The sequence below is a fragment of the Heliangelus exortis genome, chromosome 12, assembly GCF_036169615.1.
Source record: "Heliangelus exortis chromosome 12, bHelExo1.hap1, whole genome shotgun sequence".
Classification (NCBI taxonomy): Eukaryota; Metazoa; Chordata; class Aves; order Apodiformes; family Trochilidae; genus Heliangelus; species Heliangelus exortis.
The window spans coordinates 20868571-20885937 of record NC_092433.1 but is presented as its reverse complement, the minus strand read 5'-3'; the positions used below and the strand labels follow the sequence as shown (position 1 = coordinate 20885937).

General features: G+C 45.4%; 2 protein-coding genes across 3 annotated transcripts; both read right to left on the bottom strand.

Annotated features, from left to right (window-relative positions):
• Positions 1 to 1740: 1740 nt before the first annotated feature.
• On the bottom strand, positions 1741 to 4137 carry LOC139801745 (von Hippel-Lindau disease tumor suppressor-like). Its single transcript, XM_071756404.1, has 3 exons — positions 3835 to 4137; positions 3585 to 3695; positions 1741 to 3291 (listed from the first exon to the last, which is right to left on the bottom strand). Exons 1-3 carry the CDS (start codon positions 4064 to 4066, stop codon positions 3107 to 3109), a joined length of 528 nt encoding a protein of 175 aa, XP_071612505.1. The 5' UTR covers positions 4067 to 4137; the 3' UTR covers positions 1741 to 3106.
• Positions 4138 to 4575: 438 nt separating this feature from the next.
• Positions 4576 to 10096, bottom strand: THUMPD3 (THUMP domain 3 tRNA guanosine methyltransferase). 2 transcript variants are annotated; one of them, XM_071756401.1, is made up of 9 exons: positions 9758 to 10096; positions 9398 to 9475; positions 8374 to 8889; positions 7610 to 7740; positions 7118 to 7187; positions 6631 to 6746; positions 6354 to 6464; positions 5980 to 6103; positions 4576 to 5727 (listed from the first exon to the last, which is right to left on the bottom strand). In XM_071756401.1, the coding sequence occupies exons 1-9, from the start codon at positions 9962 to 9964 to the stop codon at positions 5596 to 5598; spliced, it is 1485 nt and encodes a 494-aa protein (XP_071612502.1). In that variant the 5' UTR covers positions 9965 to 10096; the 3' UTR covers positions 4576 to 5595. The 2 variants fall into 2 exon arrangements, with proteins under 2 accessions (XP_071612502.1, XP_071612503.1); XM_071756402.1 differs by having other exon boundaries at positions 5370 to 5727; positions 6354 to 6461.
• Positions 10097 to 17367: the final 7271 nt, after the last annotated feature.

Genomic DNA, 17367 nt, shown 5'->3' with positions numbered 1-17367 from the left:
GGAAGTTGCCAACTTTTTAAGCCGGGTGCATGGAAAAAATTTTCATGATTTGTCAACAGGAAAATCAGCACTTACAACACTTAGATGGTGAGAGATAAAATTAGCTAAGTAGTTACAGAATTCACAATAAAATACGTTCACAAGAAAACAGCGGTAGGAAGAACAGGGCAGGTGACTGCATGAACAAACAGTCTTTTGCATCAGACTTAGTGTTCAGTCCCATCCTCTCCCAGACTTCTTGCACAACTCTGGAAAACTCAATCTACAAAATGGAAGTAGAATTTCTTTTGTTATCTTGTCTAGGGAAAGTGAAAGATTTCAAGCACAGATTGCCTCTTGCTATTAAGCATTAAGCAAAAGGTGATCATTATTTTAAAAATAAAGAACTTCCCTACTCTTGGAGGATGTGCAGAGTAGTCAGTTCATGTTGGCAGAATAACGTGATAGGAAAAACTTGTGAGGCTAGATGCAAAAAGTGTACTTTGGTACTAAAAATCTACAGTGCCTAGCTTAGAGACAGCTGCCTGGTGTGGAGTCCGGAAGTCCCTGTCTGGCCTTAGATCTGCAGGAAGAATGAGAGCAGCTGACCTGCTGTGCTTAAATGAAGTGCTGAAGAACTGAAGGGTTTATAAAATCCCTGTCCTAGGACCCCCACACCTCAAAGATTCTGAGAAATGCCACCTTCTGCTTGGGGTTCTGGGAGCAGATACCTCCAGACTTCCTAAGGATTAAGTTAGCTTCACTTGTAGAACAGAAATTGATCAGGGGAAAGTGGTAAAGAGACTGTGTAGATGTGACTGCAGATAACAGCACACGACTGAATGATGATCTCTACCCTGACAACCATGTCTGCATTTTTATGCAATTTAAGCTAAACAGTCACTGAAGAATAACCCAATGCTCCCAGCTCTGGGTACACTCTCATCAGCCTGATGTATCTTTGGCTCATTTCTACATGGCAACAAACCACCCTCAAATCAATCTGCAAGAGAGAGGGCAGAAAACGTCACTCAGAAAATGGGCTGAACCAAGCAAATCAGTACAAACCATCCACAGCTGGTCGCTGCCTATCAGGAACTCTCTTTAGCTAAGGATTTAAGCTGGCTTGGAATTCAGTAGATACAACTAAAAGTTCTGCAAAGAAAGGATATTCCAGTGAGTGAGGGGATCATGCAGCAGTTTTTGTACATTTGTTTTTGGCAAATCACAGCTATGTAAGTATGCTTTCCTGTCCTCTAAAACACAAGAATCCAAGGGATCTGATCCTTCAGCTGTGATAAATGTTCTACTAGGGAAGTATCACCCACTGGCTGTGTAACTGGGAGACATCACAGACTAGTGGGATAAATTTATGTTACACTAATAAGCAACCCAAGAGATCACAGACCCCACATAAATCAGAAATATATGGGATGTTTGTGGTATGTACAGACCTGGTAAACCTAATACCTACTACATGAACAGAAAAACTACAGAGTCAAATGAGTCAGTCTTCTGCAACTGCCACATTCATCAAATGCACAACACCACAAGGACATCAGGCGAGAAATTTCTCTCAGGTATCTGCAGGACCCCACTGCAAGAGCACAGGGCAGCACCCTCGACCAGAGGGGCTCCCAGGAGCTGAGCAACAACATCCCCAAGTGTCTGTTACTGATCAGATAGAACAACTTTCAGGAGTATTGCAGTCATGCAAGCACACAGTCACAAGCACTGTGAATCTGACAGAGAGTTAAGAAGTTTCATATGGATTTACATTTTTATGACAAAGATCAACTCATACACTTCAAGTATGCAAGAAAACCAAATCTACAAAAAGGGGAGACATTTCATACTTACAGAATATGTTGATATTCCCAGTCAATTCCATAGCTTTGTTTCTTAGAACATGTAACTGGAAAGAACCATATGCCACAGAAATTACCTTCTGAGTCCCTCACAACCTGTTTCCAACACCAACGAGCACTGCATCTGTTACCTGGTGGACAATTCCCACACCTGCCCAAGGGAGCACTGCCTCCAGGTATGTGTGTACATTCACACCAGCATACATTCTATCTGAGGTACAGGGGAGCAGAATATAGGCACAGAAATGTTTTCTCTGCTCATCTAGCCTGTAATAAAGCATGGACCTGTCTGTGAGCTGAATCTAGCAGTAGGTTCATATGAGCTGACACACAGCAGCTTGATTGCTCCACACTCCCCAGCAAGGTCTCCCATAACGACCTGAACTATTGCACTGCAATGGGAGAAGGTGAGACTGAGCACATCCACCTTCCATCAACACTGCCTGGTGTGCCTGTATGGACAGATGGGGAAGCAGCTGTGGAGAAAGGTGCCCCAGAACCAGGATCCAGTTTACATGGCTGACCAGGTTGGATCACCTTGAGATCACCTAAGCAAGTATACAATTATGACAGACAAATAAGGTATAAAAGGCATGATTTGTGTAAAAATGTGTGAGCCTCAGAGCTGACAGGACATGGGTTTAGAAATGAAAAGGCAAAAGGCAGAGAAAACCCCAGACATTCACAGATGCCATCTTTCCACCATGTTGTTTTAGGTCAGGTCCTCAGAAGGAGGTGGTGGAAACCCTTGCATACACAAACACCCCCCACACTTTGTGATTCACAGCCCTAAGTGTGAAATTCTATCAAAAACAAATTATTGGTGTTGGCCTGCCACTTATAATCATTAGAGTCTGGATTAAATTAATCCTTAGTTTACTTTCTAGTACGATGAAAACTGATCTCTATGAATATTCCCCAAATATTCATATAAGGCCTGACCTGATATTGCTATGCAGTGTTCTCAGATGGTGCAAACAAAACTTCTCAGAGCTTCACCTGCACAAGGCCTCTCAAGTCATCAGTTTGCAATATTTGTAACAACAAACAGAACTGAACCATCACGAACCTGCTGTGCTTCTACGTGCTGCTAAGTCTTTCAGATCTGACTCACCACCATAGCAAGTTTTCTACAATGGAGCTGAATCTGTATTTCAGAACTTAGAATACAGTCATTAGTTCTTCTCAGGTTTTGTGGTGACTATGCCTGTTCAGACTCAGTAGTTTGCTATTTAAAGAGTCCGGAGTGAGTAATCATCTTATTCCAGAATTGCATTCCTCAACGTTTCACTTTTCTCCAGAGAAAGCCTCTGAAGATCCTTCTTAATATCGGGATGATCTTCCAGGTCTTCATATAAGGACCGCACAATGTCCAGCTTCCTGTAGTCCATGGGTTTGACCAGGCTGCGCACCACCTGCAGACACCTCTCCTTCAGAGTGAACACTGCAGATCCAAACAGACAGACAAGAGCTCTCGTCAGCTGCCACCTCCAGCACGGCCATTCTCAGCACACCCCAAAGAGGAAAAGAACTTGTGGGGTCATGAGGAGCCCTCCGAACCCGCTGGAGGCCTGATCAGTGCAGCGCACCGCACAGCTCTACCCAGAGACCCCACCATTTCCTCCCATTTCTGAGGTAAATTTGGTCACTCCAACATTTGTCTTTTGGCTAGAATCTTACACCGAAGCCCACAAGGCACAGGCACAAACCCCGGCGGCCTGCAGGGCTCGGCCTTACCTGGCAGCGTGATGTCGGCGGTGTTGACGTTGGGAGCGGCGATGAAGAGCTCCTGCCGGTTAACGAGCAGACCATCGTTCGTCCCGGCGTCGCGGAACAGCCAGAGGTGACCTGCGAGAGAAGACGGCGGGAAGGCAGCTGTTACAGGGCGGGAAGGCAGCTGTTACAGGGCGGGAAGGCAGCTGTTACAGCGCGGAGCGGCAGCCGCTACAGTGCGGGACGGCCGCAGCCCCGCCGCCCCGGCACCCACCCCGGTAGCTGTGCATCACCCGCCCGGTGCGCGGCTGCAGGACCGGGTAGGTGCGCGGTCGGCCGTCGAAATCCACCCAGACAGGGAGAACGAAGCGGGGGCTGCGGTTGTTGAAGACGACCTCGGAGAACTCTCCGGTGTTGATGGAGCGCAGGCAGGGCCCGCCGTCCCCAGGCCCCGGCGGCGCCATCGCCGCCACCACTCCCCGCCCCGCCGGCACCGCCCCACGCATGCGCACCGGTACCGGAGCCGCGGACCCACATCCCGCGCATGCCTACCGGTACCGGGACGCGCCTTGCTCCCCGCGCATGCGCTGCAGGGCGGTCCGGAACACTCCCCGGGGTGCAGGACGGTGCCGGTCACGGAATAATTTGGGTTGGACGAGACCGCTGAAGATCAGCTGGTCTAACCCCAGTCCCGTTGCTCCGGTGGCCGCCTGTCCGCTGGTTCTGTCGCCATGCGGGGCTGACTCCAGTTCCACCCGGCACAGGCCGAGCTTTGCTCGGGGAAAAAAACCCCAAAACACTTCAAAATGCGTGTGTAAGGGCTTAAAATGTCCTTGAGCTTCGTTTTCCTTTACAGCAGCAGGGAGCCAGCCGGCCCTTAGCCTGCCAGGTGAGGCAGGAGCAGGAGGGTCCCACAGAACCAGGACCTGCTGGCAGACACCCGGCACTGAACACCAGGAGTCACTGGGCCTCCCCTGGGCACCAGACACCAACAACACAGTCAGGACTCAGCTCCTGTGCAAAACATCCAAAACTTTTAATACTTGTTAATTCAACTCTGAACATTTACAAGTCCTTGGCACGCGTACATGTCAATGAAAATGGCACTGGTAATCGGTGTTTGCTGCCTCTGAGGAGCAAAGAGGAAGAGGCCTGAGAAGTCACAGTATGGTTGCAAAAGAAAAAAAAAATACTTGCAACTTCAAGTTATTTAACAGGTATATTTTTTCCAATATTCTGGTATAACTACAGCAGTTAAATAACAAATTAATTTAAACACTGCCACCCTGATGTATCTACAGTCGACAGGGAAAACACTGTAATGGAAAACAAATACAGCTAAAACTATCTCTGTTCTAAAATAGTAGCTACAGATAGCTTGCTAAGGCTGTGTGTGTTACCACCCTCACCCATGACAGCAGTACATTAAAATATGGATTGGACATTGACTAATAATTAGCACTAAATTGAGGTAAGAAAACCAGCATCAGCATACTGTTTACTAATTGGCCTTTGCTTACCAGACCATAAAAACCAGACAATGGTTTATTATCATAGTTCATTAATTGGGCAATGGTATAAATTACAATACTTCAATTTAGAAAAATCCTACATTAAAGAGATACTACCTCTAAACCCTTTGAGATGACAGTCTTAGTAGTCCCATTAGTCATTTTAAGATACATGTATGTTTACTGTAGTTTAGGAAATAAACTCAGTACCTCAAAAGCTGCCTCAACATGTTTTCTACTATAAGCAGAGGAAATAAACATTTAACTGAAAACTACAAAGGACATGGACAGAGAAGACTCAGGCAAAGGAGAGCATTCTTAATTCCAGTTTGGGTGGCAGGGAGGGAAAAGGTGATTTAAGTAAGAAGGTTTCAGAACACACAGTACAACTGGTAGCTCTCAAGTTGATCCCCGGGTTGATATTTGTGTTTTTTACAAAAGTTGTTTTGTTTTTTTTTTTTTCTCTTAGCAATTGTCAGGCCTATGTTCTCGGGTGTTCAAGAAACTCTCTTCTCACCCAGAGGCTACCAGAATGGTCTCTTCTCCTCTGCTCTTTCCCACGTACGTTTCAGGAGGTAGACTGCAGCATGGAGTCCCCCCACGTTCACCCACACCGTCTGACCCCTGCGCCAGATGTGTCCCAGTCGTGACAAGGCCTGCAATACAAAAACACAGCCAAAGAGTGGTGCTGGCTTCAAGATAAGATAATAGCTGCTTTAAAAATTATTTTTGATTATTCTAAATCACATCTGATGCCAACGTAAAATGACTCTTCGGGTCCGAAGAAACTGCATTTTAATGCCACTGATTATTGCTTTAAAATACATAATCTTCTGCAGTTTATGACTTTTTTTCCTTGATAATTTTTCAGGTGTAAACAGGTTTGGATTTCCTCTCACAGAACACACCTTAGCAAAGCATTTCTTGTCCTGTGTAAGCAGCACAGCCCTGCCTGTCCCTGGTGTGCAGATCCGGCCCATCTCCATAAGGCAGGCTGGGTAGAGATCCCAGTTCTTCTTCTTTGACCCTATCCTGCAAAATAAATTATGATCCTCTTTGTGATCACTGAAAAATAGTTGACTGTTGCTGGTCATTCAGACATGGATTAGCTTGTTCAGGAGGACATTTACTATTAATTTCAACTGCATTTTTAAATATAGAGTACATCAATACTTATTAATTAGGCCAAGGGAAGCAACTAACTAGAGAGAACCCCAACCACAGACAGGTGACCACACGTAGCAGCAGCAGTTAAGTTCCACCTTCACCAGTGACACCTCACCTCTTTCCAAATGGCATGTCTGTCACAATAATGTCCACAGAACCAGTCCGCAGAGGGAGATTGCAAATATCCCACTGAATGATGTCCAGGGGTATGCCCAGAGGAGTACTGCTGCAAGGGCAAAGAGGTTTATCTCAGACACTTGCTTACTGAGAATATTTAAGTTGAGGAGGTCTATAACGTCAGCAAAAAATAAATGAACAACACAGTCAAATGCACCAATGCAAAATGGATTTCTTTAGGTACAATGCCTCAAGGAAACGAGTTGTATTCTCACCTCTCCTTATTCTCATTTTTCTTCAGTAAAGAGCAGATGTTGTTTGCTGCTCTCTTTACAGCTTGTGGGTTGTTATCACCAGCAATGTGGTAGCAGCCAGGCCATTCTGTAGCTCCCTGGCGTGAAATGTTGACAATAAGAAACATCGGTATCAACATTGCTTAATTTAAAACAAAAAAAATAGAAGAATTACTCAAATAGGACAGACTACTACAAAGCAACTGGAATGCACATCAGTAATTGTAAACATTTGTAAAAGATACCTGTTGTAACTATGATGACCCCTAAAAGCTCAAAGTACTTTTGGATTTAGCTTCTTCCTGCTACAGCTTTGGGAAGGAAAATAAGGTAATTTATAAAAAGTGCATCTGATTAAGAGCTGGTGAGATACTTTTGGAGGTGACTATTCAGTTATTACCAAGAAAATGTACATTCAGCAGTAAGTAGTGTCAAGTTTTATTAAGTTAAAAAATTAAGTAAAAATCACCTCTATTGGTATTGCACCTGTACCACACATGGGATCAATGATGATATCTGTTGGCTGTGGGTCACAGAGTCTGAGAAACAGAAAAAATCTATGGTGAGGAAAGTCTTAAAAGTATGAATTCCTGTAAGGAAGGAAAACAGTTAATTACTCTGATTCTACCCCTCTAACAAAACAACTGTGTGATTATTTTTCCATTAATTAATTAGCCTCTTATAAGCACCAATACAGTGAAATACTTTGATAAAGTATTTTAAAAATTGACTAATAGACCACAGCAAATGTTAGAATGTTAGTTACTAAGGTGAAAAAAACAGCCACTGTTATTTACAGAGCACACTGTTTCAGCACCTATGCTTCCCTTTTTTTTTTTCCCTTTTTTAAGAATTAACATAAAAGGCTTTTGAGGAAGTGGTGGGGGAATACAGAATCTTATTTCTGAAACAGAACAACTTCTTAACTGAGGGTAGTACCATACTATGCACTCACACTGACCTAAGCATGCCATAAGCAAGAGTTGAACGAAGAGTTGTAGGACCAAAATGTGTGATATTTCTTCTGTGAAGGCTCTCTTCAGTTAATGCAATGCCCACAACCACTTCGTTATTGTGAATATTCAGAAGAACCTAAAGAAAGAATGAACTAAATTTCAGGTGTAATAGAATTTTTCCATAGTTTGCCTGGGTAATTTAAAGAATAGCCAAGACATAAAAAAAAGCATTCTTGGGAGAAAAGCAATGCACCATTTGGAACAGCAACAATGGACAAAATTAAAGGAGAGCATTCACGTTTTCTTTCACACAGAACAAGAACAAGCACTTTCTCATTCACACAGAATATTTTACACAGGACTCCAAACAGTGCCATAACCATTATGCTGACTTTTTTTGTTGTTTTGTAAGTAGAAAGGGGTAGAGCTTTGGCTGTAGTTGTGGGAGAGAGGAAAGCTTCTAAGCACCAGCAGCTCAGCTGGGTGATGTCACTGGGTTAACCTGAGAAGACAACAGTGTTTGCAGAGCAAAAGAGGGACCTGACAAGAGAGATGACTATGGACAGCCAAAGCACTAACACATGACCTGAGAACACACAGGATGTGCCAGTGAAATGAACGCTTCTGAGGAGGCTGTGATTTTGGCATTATCAGTTTTTAGTTCCAGAATGATCTTTTGAAGGCATTTTGGAGATCGTTAAGCATTGGAATTCAGAACTAAGAATTTTTACAACAGAAATGCAGGTATTTCCAAGGCACAGCACTATACCTCTACATCAAAGTTAGTCATGTCAGCTTTCCACTGGAAGTGCTCCTGCACAGCTCCTCCGAAGTCTCTGGCTGCCTCATTGGATGTGAAGCTGTGCTTGTCTCCTGCTCGATTGCAGGTAACACGGAACCTCAGCACCTTTGCCTCCCCCTCGCCCGTCTTACTGTCTCCAGCCTTGGCCTCACTCCCACAGCCTGCCTGCAACTCATCTTTAGCATCTGACTGCTCATGATCATCCTCCTCGTTCCCTTGTGTCTTCTCTCTGTCCTGGCCACCAGCAGGCTCTACACCTGCAGTGTTTTGGGCAGAGTCCTCCTGTTCACCGCTGTCTTTCTGATCTGCTCCTTCATCTTCTCCATCGTCATTCAGCTTCTCTTTGCTTGCTGTGCTCTGCAGATTATGTTTTTTGCGTTTTGTCTTTTTCTTTTTTAAGCTGTTGTTCAGCTCCCAAACTTTCAATGGATCAGTCCAAGGCAGCTTTTTAACCAAATCTTCCAAATCCTTTAGAGCATCTTCCTTTAAAAGACAAAAAGAGTTGTGCTTTGAAGTCATTCTCTCCCTTCAAAAACTAGTGTCTCAAATTAGGTTCCTAAACATGTAACTCATTACGTGTCATTTAAGGACAGCTTGCAGCTTTCTGTACAATTTTTGTCGTAACTAAACCAAACTGCATTTGAAGTCACATGACCAATAGCATTTTGTCACTTATCTTGTTAAACAAACAGCTCACATTAGAGTAGGAGACTGAGGTGATACTTTACTGTCCTGTGGCCACATGTGACCTACACTCATGGTTTAGCTCTCATCCTGGATTTTGCCTATAGAACCCCCAGATGAAGAAATGGTGGCAGACAACACGACTGCAGTTTTCTAAGCTAGGAAAGAGGAATCAGCATAGGAACCACAAATAAAAAAGGAACCCCTTCCTCAAGAAACACAACACTTCCTCAAACCAGTATTATTATAAAAAAAAACCAAAACCAACATTCCAGAAACCACGACTGAAAAATGAGAAGTAACTCACCTTGTTCTCTTTAAACTGATAGTCTTTGAACTCCTGAACTACAACAAATAAATTATCCACTGACCTTAGGCGATGGACCTGGAAGAAATAAGAAACCACAGTGGCACGTTACTAACCCTGTCTGTCTAGGGGATGGTGTTAATTGCAACTAGCACTGTCAGCTTGCAGCTCCCCCTACTAGCCCACGCTTTTGTTTATTCTGCCAGAGCAGGATTTTGAACTGGGTTGTTTGGCTTTTCACACCCATTGCCTTTAAAACTAAGTATTTGGCTGAGGGCGGGCTGGGACCCTGCCCGTGTCCTTACAGCCAGAGCCAGCCCGGGCACAGGCACCGCGGCCAGGCCGGGGAACGGGGCGGACCTGCGGCAGGCTCCGGGCCGGGACCTCGAAGTAGATCTTCCCGCGGTCCCTGCTGATCCTGGAGGCCGAGCCCAGCTTCTCCTGCACCTCCTCGGCCGCCGTCAGCTCGAACCCGGTGGGCACCGTGGCGCCGACAACGGCCGTCAGCTCCGGGCCCTCCTCAGCCGGGACCGGAGGGGATCCCGCCCCGCCGTCCCCTTCCGCCATGTCCCCGGGCCGAGGGACAGTGACCCGGTCCGGGTGACTACGCTCCGGTCCGCTCCGGTCCCGTCCCGACCCTCCCGCCGCTGACCGGCACCACGCGCCGCCGCCCGCCCCTTCCGTCCAGGGCACCGACCGCGCCTGCGCAATGCCGCAGCACCTGTCCGGAACCGGAACCGAAACCGGAACCAGTACCGGGGTGGGAGAGGGGTTGGGGGGGCTCGGCTGTCCCGGTAGCGGTCCTGGTCCGGGAAGCAGCAGGGCAGGTCCGTGCTCCACACGGGCTGTGGGGAAACGGGTGGGATTGTGTCCTGTGGGCAGCAAATGGCGGCTGACACCGAGACACCCCGGGCAGGGAGCGGGGAGAAGGGAGCAGGGAACGGGGGAGCAGGGAACCAGGAGCAGGGAACCAGGAGCAGGGGATCAGGAACAGGGATCGTGTTTTTCCTGAGGAGCCCCGGTCCCGGTCCCGGTGGGGAGCACCCTGAGGCAGAGCTGCCCTCAGAGCTCACCTGGCTTTGGGTGCCGAGCCCTGGGTGGCCACTGCCTTTTCCTTTGCTATGAACACTACAGAATTTCTGTGATTTGGCTTGTCTATGACCTGTTTCCTGCTCTAGAATTAATTTTTAAATTAAAAAATGTTTGCTAAGTGTTGTTGCAGGAGTCACAGAAAGAGACAAGCCACCCTCGGTGTGTTTGTGGCCATTACTGTCTCAGGATGGCACCACATGGACTGCTTGGAGCCACGGGCACGATTTGCTCTCCTCTCTTCTTCAGATCCCTTACTCTTTACCTTTTCCCAGCACCGGATTTATCCCTGTAAACACAACTTGTCCCTGCAGCTCCTTCTGCCTCAGTTATAATGTGTACTGGCAAGAGCAGTGTTTGTTTTCATTTTCCTACTTAGGTTCTGACTGCGGTGCCATTTCAGTAACAAGCAGGATGCCTGCAGCACTGCTCTTGCCATTAATTCTGCTGAAGCATTGCTCTGCTTTCACATGAGAAATATTCGTGTGAGAGGGTGTCTCAGAGGGGGAAGGTGTGGGGGTTATTCTGTCACCTCTTCTAACTTGAGATTCAAGTCTGAAAATATAAAATGAAAACCATGGAATTTGGGCCGTAGACTGGAGAAGGTTTCTGTGAAATGGCTTCTTCGATGAGAACTTAAAAATCAGCTAAATAAAGAGAACCAATGGAGCACATCTGCATCTTCTGAACCACAGCTGTCACCTGCAGGGTCTTTTCATTGTGATGGCAGTGCCAGGACATGGGCTGTGGTGGTGGCTGCACAAACTCCATGTCCCCACACATTATATCCCAGGTGACCACTGAAGTAGCCCGTGACTGCACCCTTACCACAGCATTTTCCAAGCTGTAGATAATGTTAGTGTGGTTTGCACAGCACAGAGCATCCCGCTCACAGGCTCTGTGGGTCAGGTGGGATAACAAACTCAGCTTGCTGAGCTGCTTTAAATAGCAGAATTTTCAGCGTATTTTGGTGAAGGTGTTTGCCAGACACTTAAATTAATTCCATGTGTCTGGCCTATCAGCAGCAGCTCTGACCTTTCCCAGTTGGTCTCAGAGGCGAAGGTGAGAGCTGGTAATCAGCCTGCTGTGCTTCAGCTCTTGAAGTCTGTCCAAGCACCACTCAGAATTGTTCCCTGCCAGTGGCCAGGTCCTACAATAGCTGAAGACATCTGTAATACCCATGCAAGACTCTTTCTTAGAATAATATCTCTCTTTGCTTGCAGCTTTCCTCTTAAAAAATCCTGATGTGCTCCGTAAGTGTAGAGCCAAAACATCTTTCAGTTTAAATAGATAGAGATGTTACCTCTGTGAATGGCAGATGCAAAACCATTTAAATCAGCGTTGTGTGGCTCAGTGTGTGACTGGGGGGAAGAATTTTCACCTAAGGATTCAGGACAGCCCCTCAGATGTGGGAGGCACCCTGGCACTGTAATGCATGTAAATGCATTAACACTGTTGTTCACATCTCATCTTGAGGAGGGTCCCCTACAGTGAGCTGGAGGAAGGTCCTCCTGTGTCATCTGAAAGGTGAAAATCAGCTGTGTGAGTGTCCATGTGTGCTCAGCTGCCACTGAGTCACTCCTTGTACTTCTATGAGATGAACTAGCTGTCAGATTTTCAACTTTATTACCTCAGTTCTGTCTCTTTCTGTAGAAGCAGACCATGGATATGTTGGTAGTTGGTGCTGCATAAATAATCTAGGATGCAGTGTCACAGATGTAGGTGGAAAAAGAAACTCCTGCTGTGCTATTATGTGGGTGTCAGTGCGTGTTTTCAGACTGGAAGTAGCATATGTGTCCTCATTTACCCAAACAGCCAATGTCAATTTCCCATATACATGATACTGGACCTGTGTTTTGGTAGGGGAGAAAATATGACAAAGTGTCTTTAAGACAAAAGCAGAGTCATATTTTCATGTCCATTATGAATATGCATTCCCAGAGCCAATAAATCTAATTGGTTCCTAAAGGAGAAACATTCAGTTAAAGCAAGAAGGTACCTGCTGGGTACATCTGTTTGACTCATTTACAGAAAACGGCTATTCCTGGTGAGCTGGCAGCATCGATTTCATGGCTGGTTTAGTACATACCTGAAGAAGAAATTGCTGACCATTTGCCTGGAGGTTTTGTATGCTGGGTGATTGTGCCTGTCCATTTGGAAGGCACACTTCAAATAGCAGGCTCTATCCCAGAGGATGCTGTGGTTTGCTTCACTCTTGCTCTTCAGGGTAAATGATGGAAATAGCCAGAAAGTGTTTTAATGTTATCCTGGAGTAAATGATTTGTCTCATAATATTGGCACATAACTGAAGAACTTTTGCATTTAACTTAAATTACTAAAACCAATAACTTATCCTTTAATTAGTGCTATGGGGTGAATATAAAAGGAGATGTATTTTGCAGCATTTTTTACCTCAGAACAGGCGTATGATTGTGCACAGCAGCTCTCTCTATGGTTAGTATGCCACTGACTTGCTGTGGGATTTTGGAAGAGTCACTTAAGCATAATTTGCAAATTTGGTTTTAAAAGTGTGGTTTGGCCCTCTATCTGATGAATTTGTGTTGTCTTTTAATTTTTGCTACTAGCTTTTCACATGAGAAAATTCCAGGTTTCTGGCTTCTTGGGGTATTTGGGGTTTTTTGCAGCTGACTTGTTAGACAAGTGGGTGAATTCTTTCAGTTCTTACCTAGAAAAGGCAATTCAGGTGGCAGATCTTTCAGAAATGTTTGGCTATAGGCAGCAAAGCAAGCAAACAGAAAAGCAAGAACCTCAAACATCTCAGCCAAGCACTTTTCTTTCTCCCAAGCTCAGTTGCCACTTTCAGACTGGTTTTGTACCACCTTTCATCTGTGCTGCAGGGATTGGAGAAACCTGATGCACACATAGGACTTGACAGCACTGACAGTGTCATGGAAGCAGTGAAAAGCGCCCAAAGATGTTATTTAATTTGGACCAGAGCAGCTGAAACTAACTTCTTGGATTGGTTTAATTAATTTGGTAGGGCATAAACAAATGTAGAGATGGCATTGAATTTCCAACAATGAAGTGCAAAGTTATATCTGCACCTGCCTTGCCTGAAGAAACTGCTAATATTGAGTTAATTTCAGAGCTGCAGAATTGATTTCATGTGAACTGGTATGGTTTGTCTTGCAGTAACAGGGTTATGTTGTATAAATCCCATCCAGCACTTGGTTTTGCAAGGATTACAATTCTTTGAGCAAGGAAATCAGCCCTTCAACATAGAGCTGCAGAGCCTGTTCTTCCTAAAGCATAACAAAGGAGGAGCTTGGTTTTCATGAGGAGAAAAACACAAGTGGAGTTCCTCAGAGCAACACATCTTTTAAATAACCATTAGAGTGCTGGGATCCCTAAATATTCAAGGCCACCATGGAAAAGCTGGAGGATAGGAAGATCTAATATTTATGACATTTCTTCCTGAGAAATCTACATCAAAGAAAACCTCTAGAGAGAGGCAACTGGTGTTTTTGAGTGTCTAGATTCATGTCTTCAGACCATCTCAGCTTTTACTTTGGACTAAAAAACTTCACAATTAATCCAAATACACACCACAACTAATCCAAATTAAACATCACAAAAAATTAAAAAAAAAAATTAAAAACATTTTAAAAATTAAACATCACAATTGATCCAAATTAAACATCGTGATTAATCCCAATTCTTGGCATCAGCCCCCATAGCAAAGTCTCCATGGCACATATCACTCCAGATGTGTTGGTCATTCAGTCAAGCAAAAGCCTGCACTCCTCTGATGTTTCTCATCCAAAACTCTCCTTAGTTTTGTGTTGTAGCAGTGTTGTGGAATGTTAGGAAGGCTCGGAGAATGTTGGAGAATATTCCTGAATATTCTCCAACATTCTCCGAGCCTTCCTAACATTCCACAACATAGCAGCAGTGTGTGTTGGGTCCAAGTTTTCATGGTCTCTGGGTTCTCCTTTCCCTGAATCCCACTGCACTCTTGGAGGCTGTCAGGAAGGATGAAGCCTCTGGGGTTCTCAGGCTCCTGCCTATGGAGAGCCTGGAGTACCTGATGGAAAAAAGGTATCCTTGGCTCCAGACACTGCACCTAACTTCATTGTAGGGACCATGTTTGATGTAGTTTGTAGAGACTCTGTAACCTCAGGGCCACAGAGCTGATTACGTAAAATGCCTTGAAATTTAAAGAAGCTTTTCCGCCATTCTAGAAATTATTTGGCAGAGCAGCTGAGATGGAACCACAGCAACAGTGCCAAAGAGACAGTGAGAAAGGAAGATACAAACCCATTGTAAGTACTGGCTGCAGCTAGGATCAAGACTCTCCACACAGCCAGCACTCTTGTCTTTCAGGGAATTACCAGAGAACTGCAAATGAGTTTTTTGTATCCTGTGGCAGCAGCAAGCTGAGCAGCACTGCTGACACCAGCACCACACTGCTGCCTTCACTCAGCTCCCACTGGAAACTGTGTAGATCTTACCTGGATTCAGTACAAGTCTCATCTGCGTGAGGTCTTTTCTCCCACTCAGTGCTGCATGAGTCCATTTTTGTTTCTGGCAAGTTGCAAATATATAACATTTTCCAGCTGTCTCTCTGTCCTTGTACTAGCATGCCACACTGCAGGACAGAGCAGGATTCTCTTGGTTGTGGTGACAAAGCATTTTAGTTCCAAATTCATGAACAGCAGAAACACAGTTCCACACATTTTCTTGTGGATATGAAGAATATCACACATTTATGTAAGAAAGACTGGCTTATATTCTGCTTGTTTAGCCATAACTGCTCTTAAAATACACATGAAAATAGCAGAGTAAATTAATTTTTGGGATAACCTCACTGGCTTCACTAACTATGTTTGACACTCATCTTAAGGTACTCCTGGGTTTACTGTGATAATCAAAATCAGAAGAAGCTCCAGAAATTGTTGTCTCTTGCTCTGTTTACATCTCTTCCTAGCATGGAAGGAGAACATTCAGTTCCTCTTCCACATGACCTGGAGAAGAAGAAGTCTCCTCTTTGATGTCCTGGCTGTTTGTTACAGCCTGGGGGGCTCATGCCTCTGCCCCTGCTGTTGCCTCTCCAGCTCTCAGAATTTACTGGACCATTGATTGCCTGGTCTGGGAACTGAGGTGCTTCCCTGAGATGAAGCTGGCCAGGATTCCAGCTCCACCTCCAAACCTGGCAGGGCAAGGGTGGTGCATCCCAGCCACTGGGGTGTGGGGAAAACTCTTTTTCTGGAGGAGAAGGTAATTAGTCTTACATACCACATTCAAGTGAAAACTCAGACATGTCTAATGGCTTTAGGGCTTGACCCACACTTCCCCTCTCTGCATCTTCTGTGGGTTAGCTTAGGTTCAGATGGCTTCCTAGATCCCTTGTTGAGTATTTAACCATTCCCCTCCGTTGTTGCACCATGAAGGAACAAGTCTGCATGCTGCTTCTGAGCATGCTGAGCTGTAGATCCCCCTGCAGCAAAGCACTGCACACTTACACCACACCCTGTAACAAAGCAAGCTACTTACAGACCAAATTCCAGTGATTTTCAAAGAGTGTTGAGCTCTAGTGTGGTTACACACTGTAAATTGAGTCTAGCCTCTTACACCATTTAGACATATTTAAAATACTATCCAGTCTGTCCTAGTGCTCCACCTCTAAACTGTCTCAAAGAGCACTCCTCTACCTCAAGAGTTATGAGAAATACAATGCAACTGTGAGGCATGCAAATCCTGTGGTAAATAAATAAATACCCAACAAGAAAGAGAGTAAAAAGGTGTTTGAACTATACCAGCAACTTCTATGTTGTGGAAATTGCCTTCCCTGGGCAGAAGCTGTGATGGTTGTCCTGCCTGTGATGATACAGAATGGAAATTCCTCTGCATAAATTACCATAAACACACCCAGTCACTCCTGTCAGTTACTGCAGTGGATCTGCCATGTCAGGACTTGCCTATATTTGTAAAACATTCTCCACCAATGATGGAGTTTTTCTCTTTAGGAGTTTTTAATGGCAAGCAGCAGCAGGGATCCCTCAGCTGGTTTAGGCTCACATCCTTCCATCATCAGCCAAAATTCTCCGTATGACCAGCACACGTGGCTGGGAGAAAACCAGTGCTTGAGCTCAGTGTGTTCCTGTAAACGGTGTTGTGTGAGCTGCAGCCTTGTCCACAGCACTCAGAATTTATTGAACACTCTGGACATGTGCTGAGTCTTTCCTCGGGAGGTGGTTGGTGCCGGGTCCGTGTTCTGATGGAGCAGCAGCACAGCCCTGGCTTCCCGCAGGGGTGAGGATACTGGGATGCTGCATGGAGCACGGCCAGGGGCTCAGAGAGCCAGCACAAAGCTCCAGGCTGGGTGGCTCAGTCCATGCAGACCCTGAGCATCAGTCTGTGCCACCCCTGTCTGACCAGACAGACCCTGTCCCCACGGCCTGGCAGGGCTGTGCTCACAGAACTCGTCCATTTCCATGTTTGGTTCTGGGAGTACGTGTGTACAATCAGAAGTTGCCTCCTGCTGAGGAGCCTGAGCCAGAAGGACTTTTCGGATCCTTCCTGCTGCTGAGGGTTTTTCCCTTCATGTGTGTTTGAGCTTCAGTCAGCATTTCCCAGCCAGCCAGCTGTGCTCACGTGTTTTAAATCATGCAAATAATGCATCTTGAGCAAGGAGACCACGCATGGCAGAGGGACTGAAGGACCAGGCCCTGACCACCAACTGAGGGGTAATCTGAAAGAAGCAAATCTTCTACTTTCTCTCTGCTACTTGAAGAAAGTTATTTAATTGAATTGTAATAATGAGAATGCAAACTGGAGATCCGCTCATCCCAGTTACTGCTGTTCAAATTGCAGCCTCTGGCTGTTTTAATGAATGGGCTGTCACAGAGCATGTACATTTC